We start from the raw sequence: 14,742 nt of genomic DNA on the forward strand, positions 1-14,742 counted from the left end.
GATCCTGCAGAGACGTGTGGGGTGCTGCTGGGGGGAAGGGTGTCTACTGGGGCAGAGCTCTGTGCAGTTCAGACAGGAACGGCTGATTCCCCCCTGCCACTTTGAATTGCCCCTCTCCCCTTTGTTATCTTTATCGGATAGAGGCAGCAACAGGGGTGGGGAGGAAATTGACGAGGTGACCGACTATCGAAGAAGCATTTGCTTAGCGGATAGTCGACTAGTCCTTAACATCCCCATCTCCCACTGCAGAGCCCTGTGGGCACCCGTTGAGCAGCTTGTCCTGCAGGCCCCGGAAAAGGTGGTTACAAAGTATTTCATAAAGCAAGAAAGGCTTTTATAGAACAAAGGAAAATATAACACAGTCCATGACAACTGAAAGGAGATAATCAACATCATTTAAAAAAATGACATAGGATATTAACATACGCAGAAAATACAGGAGTTATATAACATGCACGGAGATCCTCTGTACACACAGGCCCCGAGTGCCAGGGAGACAATTTAACCCCATCCTTCCTACACTGTGACATATAAAACTTGTATATACACATCTGAAAAACTGTGATCATATTCACAAATTAAAATACATTAACTTAAGACTAACATTTACTGTCCCCTGGCCAGCAGGCAGCCAACGTCACTGACAGACAGACCCAGACACTCTTAAATAACAGCGAGAAAGATCAATTTGGGCTGCTCTGTTCTTTCCTCACAGACTCTGCTTTTCCACAAAACCCTCCACCGGCTCCTGTCTCAGCTTGTGGGTGTTATACACAGGCCTGGCTGCGTCTAGACTGGCAAGTTTTGCACAAAAACTTGCCAGCTGTCTACACTGGCTGCTTGATTTTGCGCAAACGCTCTGACGTTCTACTGTCCGAAATCAGTGCTTCTTGCGCAAATGCTTTGACGTTCCTGTTCGGGCAAAAGCCCTTTTCTGGAAATGTATTTGCGCAAAAGGGCCAGCGTAGACAGGTAAAAAACTGTTTTGCGCAAAAAAAAGCCCCCATGGCGAAAATGGCAATCGGGGCTAGACACGGTTTTGCACAAGAAAGAGTGGCACAAAGTGATTTTGTGGTAAAGCATCTGTGCCAATCTAGACGCTCTTTTCTGCAAATGCTTTTAATGGAAAAACTTTTCCGTTAAAAGCATTTGCGGAAAATCATGCCAGTCTGGACAGGTAAACTGAAAATACCAATAGCTTAGTAGCACTTTATAGACTAACAAAACATGTAGCTAGGATCATGAGCTTTCGTGGGTACAGCCCACTTCTTCAGATGACCGTATTGCTGTATGCCTAGGACCAAAATAAATAGCAGAGAAGGGAAGGGGGTAGAAGAAGGGAATATTGGGAGGCAGGGATGGGACAAGAAAAGGTTGAGGATAAAAAAATATATCAAGGGAAAGCTGAGTCTATAAACACCAAGGCTGTGTCTACACTGGCCAGTTATTCCAGAAAAACAGCCGCTTTTCCGGAATAACTTGCCAGCTGTCTACACTGGCCGCTTGAATTTCCGGAAAAGCACTGACGATCTCATGTAAAATCATCAGTGCTTTTCTAAAAGTAAACTCATTATTGTGCACTGAATTAGAGCCTTCATCTTAAAGCTAAATGACTAACTTATGCAAACCAGAGTGTCCTGATACACTCGATACACCTTCGTTATAACACTTGGGAGCTGTTCGTTTCACAGAATTTGTAAATCTTTTCCGTAAGGTGGCCAGTATTTGCGCCTTCTTTCCGGTAAAAAGGCCCAGCAAACACTGGGCATGTATTCCGGACACAGAAGGCCACCTGGGACCATCTTTCCCCGCCACATCTGGTTGGGGTGAGGGAATGAGGGGCGGGGGGGAAGTGTGATGGAATTTAAAGGAGCCGAGCCAGTTTTTCGCTCAACAAGTTTCGTCCCCATTTTTTTTCCCCCTAAGCCAATTTTTGGCCTGCCGTATTCGGTATTTTTGGTGAAACTATCGGGCAACCCTCCCTTTCCGGGACTTTTCCGCCAGCCTCTCGCCAGGTGCTGCAAAGTATCACAACCCCCACAGCAAAAACATCGACTTGAAGTAGACGCGAAGTATGAAATCCAGGGGTTCAAATCTTCAGGGGGGTCCCTTGGCTTTGGGGCAGCCAAATTAGTCCTCAGGGCTTTGTTGCCTCCTCATTCAACGGGATGTCTTTGGGAGCCTCTCCATTGGGTTCCTGCTCCATGACACCAGCTGGGTTCAAGCTCCCTTCCTCTTCACAACAGCGCTGGGTTTCTGCCCCTGCTCCCCCTACATTTCTAGTGTACATAAGATACAGCAGCAATAAGAGCAACAGCACCAGCGAGGCCCACAAGCCATAGCGGCTCCTTGGCTCTGGAAAGTAAACCCAGGAGAAAACTTAGGTTAGATGCACATAGGAGCAGGCGGATGGTCAGATATGTGCCCCCTCGCCAGGGACTTCAGAGAGCAGGGTTCAGTTCTCTGCTCTATTAGTAAGTCCTCATCCCAACCAATGTTCCCTCTCATCTTTCCACCCTTGGGCAGATTTTTCTCTATCCATGTGCAGAATAAATTTTATGGGCACCAGGGCATGTGCGGATGTGCACCACCTACAGACTCACAAACTTAGCTGAAGGCGCTCTGCTAGTCAACCAGGCAGCATTGAAATCTCTCCTGAGTGGCCGCCCAAGGCCCCAGTTCACAAGGAACTTTGCTCCCAACCTCAATTCCCCGGCCGTGCATGGTGGATAGTCACTCGGCCCTATCCCAGGGGATGCTGGGGGGTTGCATGGGAGACAGGCAGATGCTAACATGATAGGAGTGGGGGCAGATAAGTATTTTAAAGTGAGCCTGACTGAGGATCACAACCTAGCTTGGGGGACAAAAAAAATCTGCATTTGTACATCTCCTAGCACGGTGGGGTCTTCGCCCTTCACTCAAGTCAAGTAACACAGGAGCATGAGAGTCATTCCAACGAGAGCCAGGGGACCCCCGTGTGGCAGCCTCTTGTGATATTCGGTGCTTTCCTTAAAGCCCCAGCTCCCGGAGTCCTGTGATGAGGGGAAACTCTTGACTTTTCCTGGGGTTTGCTCAGCCTCGGTGGATGAGGGAAAAGTTTGAACACTAAGTCCCCGGGGCAGGAGCCAAAGGGGGAGGGAAGCTGAGTATTGTGGCGCCCGGCCACCTCAGAGCGCAGCACCCTGGCTCCCCATGCAACCCCCAAGAAAAGAGGTTCGCGGGAGCTAGCATGCGAGGTGGGAGCTGCCCAAGGCAGGCGTTTGGGAAAGCCGAGGAGGAAGCCGTGATGAGGCGCCTCCCTCTACTCGTGATTTGTCCTGACGTGACGTGACTAGGCTCAGCTCAGGCCCTTTTGGAGAAGGACCAAGATGGCAGCTCCTAGTGGTTAGAGCTCAGGTGGGCTCTCAACAGTCCATGGGGACATCTCTGGCCCGCGAGAGCCTCGCAGCCAGCCCACAAGCGCCTGCCGGGGAGCGGGGCTGGGACAGGCGGTGTGGGGAGCAGGGGTGCTTTGTCATACGGCCGCCCTTCGTAGGGCACGTGCTCCAGCCCCCTCCTCATTTTGTCGTCCTCCACTAGACCCTCTCCAATGTGCCCACACCCCTTCTGAAGCGGGGGGGCCAGAACTGGACGCAAGACTCCAGGCGTGGCCTCCCCAGAGCCGAATAACGGGGAATCGTCAATTCTCAGTTGCCCCAGGTCCCTCGGAATTGCTGCTAGAGTGCACGCCCGGGCGTGGCAGAGGGCTGGCTGCCCCCTGAGCCCCGCCTCCTCTGCTTGAGGCCACACCCCTTCCGGGGGCAGAACCAACCCCGTGCTCCAGGGGGGGCACTTGACCACCCGTTCCACCGTGGGGATCAAACAAACCCCCCCATGTCTCCCCTCAAAGGTGACAAAACAAAAGGGCGTCTCGGGGCTGCAGCCAACGGCCCCTCGGTGCTGAGTCGCTAGCACTCACTGGGGGAAAACACAGGCGCTCTGCAGGGAAAAGGACCAGGCACTAACACGCTGTGGTGCCATCCCACAGGGTCCTGAGAACGGATCCGGGTCATGAACACCTACCCCGCGCTGCAGAGCTGTTGGTAAGTGTCCCGTTGCTACTTCCCTCTCCAGTCAGATTGACCATCTCGTCTCTGGCAGCAGGGAGCTCCGAAACAGGATCTGCAGGCAAACAGAAGGTCACAGATTAAAAGGCACCATTAGATCGGCGGGTCTGACCTGGCGCCTGTATAACCCAGGCAGGAGAACCTCACCCAAGGATTCCCGCGTCCAGCCCGTATCTGATGGGCGAGCTAGAACGTTGTATTTTGATGGATTTTTTTTGAAAGTCGGCCAGTCTGGATTTTAAAACTGCTCAGCGATGTGAAACACAAACCACTCCGTCTCGCGAGAAGTGGCACCATGCACCTCCCAGCCCTCTTAGGGTCTTCATCCTCCCAACATTTCCCTGGGATGGGGAAGGCCTGTATCAGGGCAGCCGGCTGTTAAACTGGACAGGTTCAGGGCTAAGCCAGCCCCGATCGCAGGAGGAGACGCACCAAAGGGAATTCGGCGATTCCAATCTAACGGGAAGCAGGGGGCTTGCTTGAGAGACAGTGGAATCTGCCAGCCCATTAGAGGCTTGTTAAGCTGGAAGAGACATAACCCCTCTGGTCTGGGACTCTCTGGCCTAGCTACATCTGTGGTTCAGCAGCGGAGCTCCGGCAGGTGTGAGTGGGGACCAGCTGGGAGCCAAGCAGGAGACGGGCTGGCGTCTGGGAGCCCAGCTGCGGCCAGGAGCAGAGCTGGGGCAGCAAGTGGAAAAGCTGAATGGGAAATGACTCCAAAGGCCTTCAGAAAGAGAGACAGGCCCCCGAAATCAGTTTTGGGCTGTGTCATTGCATGCAGCAGTTCCTAGCTATCTTCTCCAATCCAGGGCTAAGTGACTGGGACAAGGTCACACACACAGTCTGTGGCAGAGCTAGAAATGGATGCTAGGTCTCCTGAGGCCCAACCAAGCGAACCAAACAGAAGGCCATCTTTCCTCCCGAAGAGAAAGGAGACACCGAGGGAGCTCTGTGCAAGTACACAGTCCTCATCACCCATCGCTGTCCAAGTGTTTGACAGAGGAGGTCAGTTTCACCCTCTCGCTGTATGGATGGGCGGGAACTTGTCTCAGATCCCCTCAGGAGGAGCTGTGAAATCAGGCCAGGCTTCCAAATCCCAATCCAGCACCACACCCGCCGGACCAATCTGCCTCCAAGAAAGTCTCCCAGCTGCCTACAAGGATCTCAGGGACTTCTAGGCTAGAAGGGCAGCTCCCAGTGACATCCCTGGGAATTGCTCATGAGGGCTGTCTAGCGATTAAAAGAAAATCATGAGGAATCTCCCAGTCACAAAATAAAAAGTGCACGGTGTTTACTTTGTATCGATTTATCTTAAACGCTAGCAGAAGTACCCGGAGTTACTTGGGTCTCTAAAGTAACTTTTTTTTTAAATAAATGAAAAGCAGCCATGAGTGTCTTTTTTAAAAGGGAAGGAAAAGGAAAAAACTGTAAGTTGCACTTTCATGCTAAAGAAACACATTTTATTACACTGTGTGGATGAGGTAAACTGAGAAACACGATTTCTCTTTTTTTCAGTGCAAATACGTGCCATAACAATATAAAGGGAGCGCTGTACACTTTGAATTCTGTGCCATTGCAAAAATGTACAAAAACAATCATCAACTGATCCCTCTCCTTACAAACAGAGGTTAGGAACACCATTCCTACCCATCCTGGCTAGTAGCCATTGGTGGACCGAACCCCCATAAAATGTATCTAGGTCTTTTTTGAATCTTGCTCAAGTCCTGGTCTCAGCATCCCCCAGCAAGCAGTTCCACAAGTTAACTGTTTACTGTGTGAAGAAAACTTCCTTTTGTTTGTTTTAAATCCAAAAATATTTAATACATTTCAATTGGTATTTTATTGTTTAGCAGTGAATCAAGGCTGCGATTAATCATCATTAATCTTTTTAGTTAATCAGGTGAGTTCACTGCGATTGACAGCCTTATGAGATGCCACTCCCACACATATGTAGGGCTAAGTGACTTGACTGTCGTTACACAAACGGTCTGTGGTCAAGTGGCTAGTTCTGCGTGGGACTGGAATCCCGCTGGTCATAAGCTTTGAGGCAAGTCACCTTGGACACTTACCCGGCACTGTCAGGTTGATACGAGCCAGGCAGGTTTCATGAAGGGATGTATCGACTCGGTACTGGCCGGCCAGCCATTTCTCTGCCTTCTTCACTGTAACACCATGGGTGGTTAGATTCATGCGCCCCTCGAACGTGCTGTTGAAGTACCCCGGGGCTTCTTTGTTGGCTAGCACCATGAGGGGTGTGCAGCTAGAGCCGTCTGTGGCTGCGACAGCGCTTTGCATCTTACACAGAACAGGTAATTTCTCGGTTATGTTAATTTCAAGGTGCTCCGAGGAGCCTTCCGGCACCGACAGGTCGTAGAGGGGACAAGCTCCAGGCCCTAGAAGGAAAAGGGGAATGAGCGACAAGTGGTTCCTAAAAGGCTCTTGTGGCAGCAGATGGCTTCATCTGGAAAGACGGGGAGCCGCAGCTCCGGACTGGGGAGCAGCACCAAAGCTGGGTGCAGGGGAGATAGCGCAGGGCAGGGACAACAGAAAGGGGTGGGCAGAGAGCTCCAGGTCGGGACTGAGCAGAGTCGTGGGGGGCAGCTCTGGGCTGGAACAGATGTAGGGGCTGTGGGGCAGGGCTGAGAGGCATCAGCAGGGCTCCGAGGGGTTGGGAGCCCAGAGCTTGCAGGAAGAAGCGGGGACTAAAGATCAGGACAGAGGGGCAGCAGCAGAGCAGAAGGGGGCAGAGCCTGGGCATGGCTCGTAGCGGGAACATGGGGCAGAGTTAAGGGGATTTGGCAAAAGCTGGGGGGAGGGGTGATCCCAGTGAGGTCTGGGTTTAGCTGAGCCCAGGAGAACTCTAGGGCACCAGCAGAGCTGCGTACAGTGAACCCAGGATGAAAATAGCGGGGCAATTATTCTCATCCCTTCCTCTAGGAGCTGGGCAAGGGGAGGGCGGGTCTGCTGCGAGACATGCCCTGTTATGGCTAGAGCGCTGACAAAGAGATCCCAATGCAGCCCCACCCAATGATAATTAAGGACCAAAGTGGCAGATCCTGATTCCTGCCTCATGCAATCATGTTGCCACAGAGAGAAGACTCAGGAGCAGCGTGCCCTGGCAGCTGTGGGTGTGTGCAGCCCCCCAGGAGAGATTCCAAAGCCCCCCCTCACAGCTAGGTTTGTGTGTCTACATGTGGTGCATATTCACACGTGCCTCCTTGCATGCAACAAAATGTATTCCGCACATTGGGTGGGAAAGATTAGAAGGAACATGGCTCCGTACCGTGCCTGGGCAACACTTCAAAGATCCCCCACGCAGCTCAGCACTGAAGAAAAAGTCTGGCAAGAGGCAAGGGTCAATATGGCTAAGAGACACCAACGTATCTTACCCCTCCCCGTACCTGATACCACCCCTTTCCCGCCTCCATGCCCCAACCAGGGCTTTGGATCTGCCCCCACACACATTCTTTACCCTCGAGTCACTCACTCTCACACCCCTACCATCCCCAAGACTGTGGGTAGCCCTGCCAGCCTGCAGATCATTTCTTGCTGGCCCACCCGCCCCCCAGCCGACTCCTGTGCAGACCCAGTTCCTTATGTTCTGGCCCTGTAACAGTCTAGCTGCGTCTAGATTGGCATGATTTTCCGGAAAGGCGTTTAACGGAAACGTTTTCCGTTAAAAGCAGTTTCGGAACAGAGCGTCTCAATTGGCACAGACGCTTTTCTGCAAAAGCACGTTTTGCGAAAAAGCGTCCGTGCCAATCTAGACGCGCTTTTCCGCAAAAAAGCCCCGATCGCCATTTTCGCAATCAGGGCTTTTTTGCGCAAAACAAATCTGAGCTGTCTACACTGGCCCTTTTGCCCGAACGGGAGCAGCATAGTATTTCCGCAAGAACACTGACAATCTTCCATGAGATCGTCAGTGTTCCTGTGGAAATTCAAGCGGCCAGTGTAGACAGCTGGCAAGTTTTTCCGCAAAAGCGGCTGATTTTCCGGAATAACTGGCCAGTCTAGACACAGCCTCTGTGTTTGGGGGGGGAAGGGGACACCCCCCTCCAGGCCTCTAACTCCCTGTCACTCCCCCTCAAAAATCTCCATCCTCCACACACACACCCCTCTACTCCCTACCTCCCCCACAGCAAGAGGGAGACCCCCTCTCCATCCAGTCCCCTCCAGCCATCCCTAGCAACCTGCTACCCCCACCCCCACCAGGAGGGGGGAATTCCACCCCCCCTGCATAGGGAAATAAGGATTCCCCCCCCCCATTTCTTATGAACCCAACACTTAGCCCTTTCCCCATTTGAGCCTGTGGTCACTTACACACCAGCACAGGGCACCCCAGGCTGGCCAAGGACGTGCCACCCCCCCACACACGGGGGAACATATGGGGGTCACATTCCTCCCCCCCCCCATTACTCCTTCCCATGGAGCAGCCCTCTGGGAGTGAAGAAACAGCTGGGAGCTACGGGGGGACCTGATTTTACAGGGAATGTGGGGCTTTGTTTTATCTACTTGCCCACCCCCCACACACATGCGGTGTGGTCACCTTAGGAGCCGCTGGAGAGGGGGGTACAGCTTCGGGGGAGGACTGCCGGGAGGGCAGGGGGTCGTTACTCGAGCTGACCCTGGTGGTTCTCCCTATCAGCAGACATGGAGGCATGGATCACTTACTTCCCTCCCCCCCCATCCCAGCCTCCATCCCCCATTCCACCCCCAGCTTACCTGCCACCTCTCCAGAGCCTGCACTCAGCCTCAGTAACCCAAGAAAAAGCCATAACATCTTTAGTTCCCACATGAGTCCTAAATGCAGCGGCTCCGGGCTTCCTTTCCCGGGCCACTGTAGCCAGACACAAAACCCCATCTTGTTTTTCCACGAGCCCCATCTTGTTTTACCCCCCCTAGAGAGCAAGAGAAAGGCAGTCAGCCTTTGATGCCCTGGGAACACAGGTTTGCTACCTGTCCCTGACTCTACCATAAACAGAAACCAGACAGTAAATGGGCTAGCTGATGACCCGGGGCCTCCCGTCGCCCTGATGGCTAGTACCAGTAATTGACACGCCTGCACTGTCCCAGAGAGGAATCTTCGCCCATCACATACCAGAGGTGCCCATTGTCTGCATTTTCCCAGGTGTAAATTATGCTTTGCACCCTTCGTGGGAAACTTGGCATTCAAAGCCATTTTTCCTTAATGGCCACTTGAGCCCAGGAAGAAGCCTACATGACCCAAGGGGTATAAAAGAGGTTCAGCAGCCCACCCTATTTGAGCTCCAATCATCTATACCTGCTGGCAGGTATTGATTGTCTCCCGAGGTCTGTGGGACGCCCAACCTCGCCCTACTTCTTCCCGAGGGATTGAGAGAAAGACGCTGGCCACGCCAAGTCTGGAACGCAGGGGTGAGAATATATACCTGCTATGTGTCTATTTGCATGCATTTAATAAGAGCTCAGAGAACCAAAGGGTTTCATGGTACCTGTAAGTGACTTATTAGTGTAATTTCTGTCCTGTCCTTTGTAGTGTCTGTGTTATCTGTAACACAGCAGTAGCATTTAACAACTAAGTTTACCCTGTAACAATAAATAGTAACTGTTTAAGCTTTAACCTGACTCCTTCAGTTGCTGTAACAGAACCAAGCACAATTTAAAAGAACTTCAGCCGGTCAAAAGGGACTCACTGCCCTGACCGTCGGCTGACAGCCACACCGGCAAGAATTGGCGGAAATGTTTTGCAACAGGGAGCTTGAATTTCCCGGGAAAGCATAAAGGCCACATGTCATGCACTTGCCACCCGATTGGCTGACGCGAGGCGCCAGCTGACGGTCGCGCCGACCTACCGGTGCGGAGGCGGAAGAGACGGCAGGACGACTGAACTATGCCAAAAAGTCTGGAAGCACTTTAGAGACTCACAAAACATGGAGATGGGAGCGCCAGCCTTCGTGGGCACAGCCAGTCATCTGGAGAAGTGGGCTGTGCCCACGAAAGCGCACGATCCTATCGACGTGTTGTGAGTCTCTAAAGTGCTACCAGAACCATGTGTTGGTTTTAAAGTTTTTCCTGTTACAGACTAACTCGGCTCCCCTTCTGAAGTTTCTGAAATATGCCGGAGCTAGACACAAATCCGGAGCGGACCAGGCACCCGCACAGGCTGGCAGAGAATCCGGTTATGCAGGCGGCAGGGCCGTGTGGAGAGAGGCCGAGACAGCTACAAAAAAATTGGATCTGCAACGGCGATAATTCACTTCCGGCCCTGGTGTCCGACTAGCATGGCTAGTTCACAACAGCGGTAGCCTCCGGAGTGCTGCCGAACAGGTCGGGCAGCACGGTGCCCCTGTGTGTCCAGATCCCCCTCTCACTGCCCGGCCAAGACATCGGGCTCCACGTCGGATCCTCAAAGCTAGCAAGCGCATCCGCAGGGGTGGCGCAGCTCACTCTGGATCAGCAGGGCTGGGCAGAGAGTGGCTCCAAACACCAAGGCCACGGGGGAACAGCTGGAAAGGGCCTCAAAGAGCAAGAAGTGTGTTTGGAGGAAAGGGGTTGGGTGGGGGTGACTCTTGGGGAGGGGGGAGCGAATGGCAACAGCTCCCCTACCCCACCCAGATTTTGGGTCATGAACATCCATGATCCCCCAGATTTTAACTCCAGAAGGGGAGGGCTCCCCCATCTGTCCCCTGGCACCACCCCTGAGGCAGCCTTTTTCAGACACGTTTTTCCCCAAGTCAGCTGTTGTTTCCTGCCCTAGCCGCCTCCCCCCACGCCCAGAGCCAGGGCGATTCTCCCTATACCCCAGGCAGCTCTAACCACTAGACCTCAGCCCCTTCCCCGAGCAGAGGTTTGCTTCTCCTTGCAGGTCTGACTAAGAAACGCCTTGTGCCCAGAGCAGCCTCTCTAAGAAGCTGGGGGGAGGCTAGAGAAAGGGACCTCCCAGGGCACTGCTACAAGGGAAGTTCGCAGCTTACCTGCTCCAAGGACTCCTTCTGTGCAGCATCCCCTGCAGGTGACCCCCTCCCCCATCTGCCCCCCACGAGCATCCTGGGGTCTCTGGACCCATATTCCCAGCCAGGCACCACGCGCCCCTAGGCAGCTAGAAAACCCAAAACGCGGGATTTAGCCATGCCTCGCTAGGCGGGCGCTGATTGGCTGCTATTTGCATACTCTCCCCTGATTGGACACCGCGCAGGGCGGTGTATGACGTTTCTGAATACAGAGTGGAGCGAACTAACTGGGATTAGCATAACGCGCGGGAACCCGCAGGGCTGGCGGGAGCCCCAGCTGGTCTCATTAGGCTCAGAGCCAGCTGCTCCGAACCGAATTCGCTCCCGCACAGAGGCGCGTGTAAACTGGCCGTAGCGGTGTTGGAATCAGTGGGCCCGATCCCCGGGTGAAACCACCGCGCTAACCATTGGGCAGCACTCCCCTCTCAGCGCCAAGATGGGAGCTGCCAGTAATTCCCCCCCCCCCCCCCCCCCCACACACACACACACCTCCCCATGCTGCTGGCTAGGGAAAGGTTTGTCTGAATCCTCTTGCCAATGTGCCTGTGGCAACACAGGTGACTGGTGGTGGCACTTGGAAGATGGACCGACCCTCATCCACCCAAAAATTTAATTGCTAAATGGGGTGCCCCCCACATCCCCACCCACCCTTCTGGGCAGTCCCCTTCCTGCACACTCTGCAGCCACACATACTAGTGCCCCTGTCTGCCTCCTTCCCTTGTATCCCAACACCTCTGCCTTCTTAGAATGGCTGGTTCATTTACAGGCAGGACTCTTAATAGCTAGACCATTATGGCCACCTCATCTGCCCCCGTGAATGGTGCCAGCCAGAGACTGGTGTTCTCTGCAAGCTGGGCTCTTGAGCAGCCACCGAGGAGAAATTTCAATGCTGCCCTGCTGATTAGCAGAGCCAACAGCTAAGTTTTGGGTTTCTCCTGGTGGTGCACATCCACACAGGCCCTGGTGCACATAACAAAATTTATTCTGCCTCCAGAGTTTTCAGCACAAAGCTCTAAAACAGCCGTTCTTCACCTGCAGGATTTGTCATATTTCCCGGGCAATACATTTAAAATACAATGGGGCTATGTCTTCACTTCAGGCTTTTTGCTCAAGAACAACTGTTCTTAAGCAAAAACCCTGCAGAGCGTCTACACTGCACGTGTATTCTTGTGCAAGTAAATTTACAGTAAAGCATTGGAAAACAGGGCTTCTTGCGCAAAAGTTATTCCTCTCCCCATGAGGAATAAGCCCTCTTGTGCAAGAGCTCTTCCACAAGAAGGCAGTGTAGACAGGCAACAAGGATTTCTTGCGCAATAAAGCTCTATGGCTAAAATGGCCATCAGAGCTTTCTTGTGCGAGAGCATCCATCCACAGTGCCATGGACGCTCTTGCGCAAAAGCACATGGCAGTGTGGACACTCTCTTGTGGAAGACCTTTTGCACAAGAACTCTTGTGTAAAACAGTTCTTGCACAAGAAGCCTGCAGGGTAGACATAGCCTGTGGGTGTTCAATTTTGTTTAACATAACATATGAGAAAACGAAATACAATAAAAATGATTAATCATAACTTTTGTTTTGTCTGTTGCCTTTTAAAGAGGAGAAATAATTTTTGTTTATTGGTTAAGCTTAAGAAATAACAATGCCAAAGAGATTAAGAAGAAGCAGTGCTCTAAAAGAAAGCTATAAAAATGACTCATGAAAGCTGTTTAGAAATTAAAAAAAAAAACAGGAAAACCAAAAAGTCAGATGATATACCACAGACAGTTAGGGTGCGTCTAGACGGGCAAGATTTTGTGCAAAATCTTGCCGCCTGTCTACACTGGCCGCGAGTATTTGCGCAAGAACACTGACTTTGTACTGTACAAAATCAGTGGTTCTTGCGCAAATACTCCGATGCTCCCACTCAGGGATAAGCCCTCTTACGCAAGTATTCTTGCACAAAAGGGCCAATGTAGACAGCCAAGTTAATTTCTTGCGCAAGAAAACCCAATGGCTAGAATGGCCATCGGAGCTTTCTTGCTCAAGAGAACGTCTACACTGGCACTGATGCTTTTGCGCAAAAGCAACTCTTTTGTGCAAAGGCTCATGCCAGTATAGATGCTCTCTTGCGCAAATACTTTTAATGGAAAAACTTTTCCGTTAAAAGTATTTGCGCAAAATCATGCCAGTCTAGACACAGCCCAAGTGTTCTTGCGTAAGAACTTTGACGCGCCCTCTCAGGAAAAAGCCCTCTTCCATTTTTCTTGCAGTCGTTCTTGCGCAAGAATCTGCAGAGCATCCACACTGCCTGCCTGCTCTTGTGCAAGTAAATTTAAAGTCCAGCGTGGTAAGAGAGGGCTCCTTTTTTGACAGGTGTAAGCCCTCTTGCGCAAGAGCTCTTGCGCAAGAGGGCAGTGTGGACGCTCAACAGGGATTTCTTGTGCAAGAAAGCCCTATGTCTAAAATGGCCACCGGAGCTTTCTTGTGCTAGAAAGCGTCCACACCGCTATGGGCGCTCTTGCGCAAAAGCACAGCTCGCACATGGCAGTGTGGACGTTTTCTTGCACAAAAGTTCTTGCACAAGAACACTTGCACAAGATGTTCTTGCGCAAGAAGCCGCGAGTGTAGACATAGCCCGAGTGTCTGTCTGGTGGCGCAATGGGACAGGTAATGCTAGTTTTAATAAAAGAGAGGGAAGTAACGTGGCATTAGTGCGGGAAAACACCAGGGCTGCGTCTAGACTGGCATGATTTTCTGGAAATGCTTTTAACGGAAAAGTTTTCCATTAAAAGCATTTTTGGAACAGAGCATCTAGATTGGCACGGACGCTTTTCTGCAAAAGCACTTTTTGCAGAAGAGCGTCCGTGCCAATCTAGATGCGCTTTTCCACACAAAAGCCCCGATCGCAATTTTCGCGATTGGGGCTTTTTTGCAGAAAACAAATCTCAGCTGTCTACACTGGCCCTTTTGCGCAAAAGCTTTGCCCAAAAGGGACCTTTGCCCAAACGGGAGCAGCATCGTATTTCCGCAAGAAGCACTGATTTCTTACAGTAGGAAGTCAGTGCTTTTGCGGAAATTCAAGCGGCCAGTGTAGACAGCTGGCCAGTTTTTCCAGAAAAGCAGCTGATTTTTCCGGAAAAACTGGCCAGTCTAGACACAGCCCAACAGAGTTCATAACCAAAACCAGGAGTAACAGTCCCACGCCAAATAAGTTGGGCAGCGTCCTTTTCCTTTCAGGTACTTTTAAGCCCAGCAATGTAAATGTCCCTCCACATCCCCAGCCTTTCTCTGAAGCCCACTCCTAGTCGTTGCCCTTGCTCAGGGAAGACCCAGAGTTCAGAGGTGCAAACGCAGAGTTTACCTCCCAGCCTGAGTAGGGGGCAGGTAAAGAGGAATTGTACTCCCTTCCGGGGTCACTGGCCAGCTACCTGCTGGCTGCTCCCTAGTGCCCCCTGCTGGCCATTGGTCACTCCCCAGTTGCCTCCTCGCTGCTCTCTGGTGCCCCTTACTGGGCATTGGTCACTCCCCAGCCGCCAGCTTCCTGCTCTCTGGCGCCCCCTGCTGGCCACTGGTTGTTCACCAGCAGCCTGCTCCTTGATCTCTGGAGCTCCCAGCTGGTCATTGGTCCCTTATCAGCTGACTGCTCCCTGCTCTGTGGCGTCCCCTGC

General features: G+C 52.2%; 1 protein-coding gene across 1 annotated transcript; it reads right to left on the minus strand.

Annotated features, from left to right (window-relative positions):
* Positions 1 to 378: 378 nt before the first annotated feature.
* On the minus strand, positions 379 to 8,938 carry LOC142823285 (uncharacterized). Its single transcript, XM_075914156.2, has 4 exons — positions 8,829 to 8,938; positions 6,176 to 6,499; positions 4,063 to 4,161; positions 379 to 2,355 (listed from the first exon to the last, which is right to left on the minus strand). Exons 1-4 carry the CDS (start codon positions 8,899 to 8,901, stop codon positions 2,138 to 2,140), a joined length of 714 nt encoding a protein of 237 aa, XP_075770271.2. The 5' UTR covers positions 8,902 to 8,938; the 3' UTR covers positions 379 to 2,137.
* Positions 8,939 to 14,742: the final 5,804 nt, after the last annotated feature.

The sequence above is a fragment of the Pelodiscus sinensis genome, chromosome 19 (assembly GCF_052426305.1).
Source record: "Pelodiscus sinensis isolate ZL-2025 chromosome 19, ASM5242630v1, whole genome shotgun sequence".
In the NCBI taxonomy this organism is placed as follows: domain Eukaryota; kingdom Metazoa; phylum Chordata; order Testudines; family Trionychidae; genus Pelodiscus; species Pelodiscus sinensis.

What these genes read in the sequence shown, in the direction of transcription:
- LOC142823285 (XM_075914156.2), bottom strand. Translation starts at nt 8,901, where the DNA reads ATGTGGGAACTAAAGATGTTATGGCTTTTTCTTGGGTTACTGAGGCTG. An exon ending in AGGCTCTGGAGAGGTGGCAG is followed by an intron (nt 6,500 to 8,828) that starts GTAAGCTGGGGG and finishes TTTTCCTTCTAG; the next exon opens with GGCCTGGAGCTTGTCCCCTC. An exon ending in TATCAACCTGACAGTGCCGG is followed by an intron (nt 4,162 to 6,175) that starts GTAAGTGTCCAA and finishes GTTTGCCTGCAG; the next exon opens with ATCCTGTTTCGGAGCTCCCT.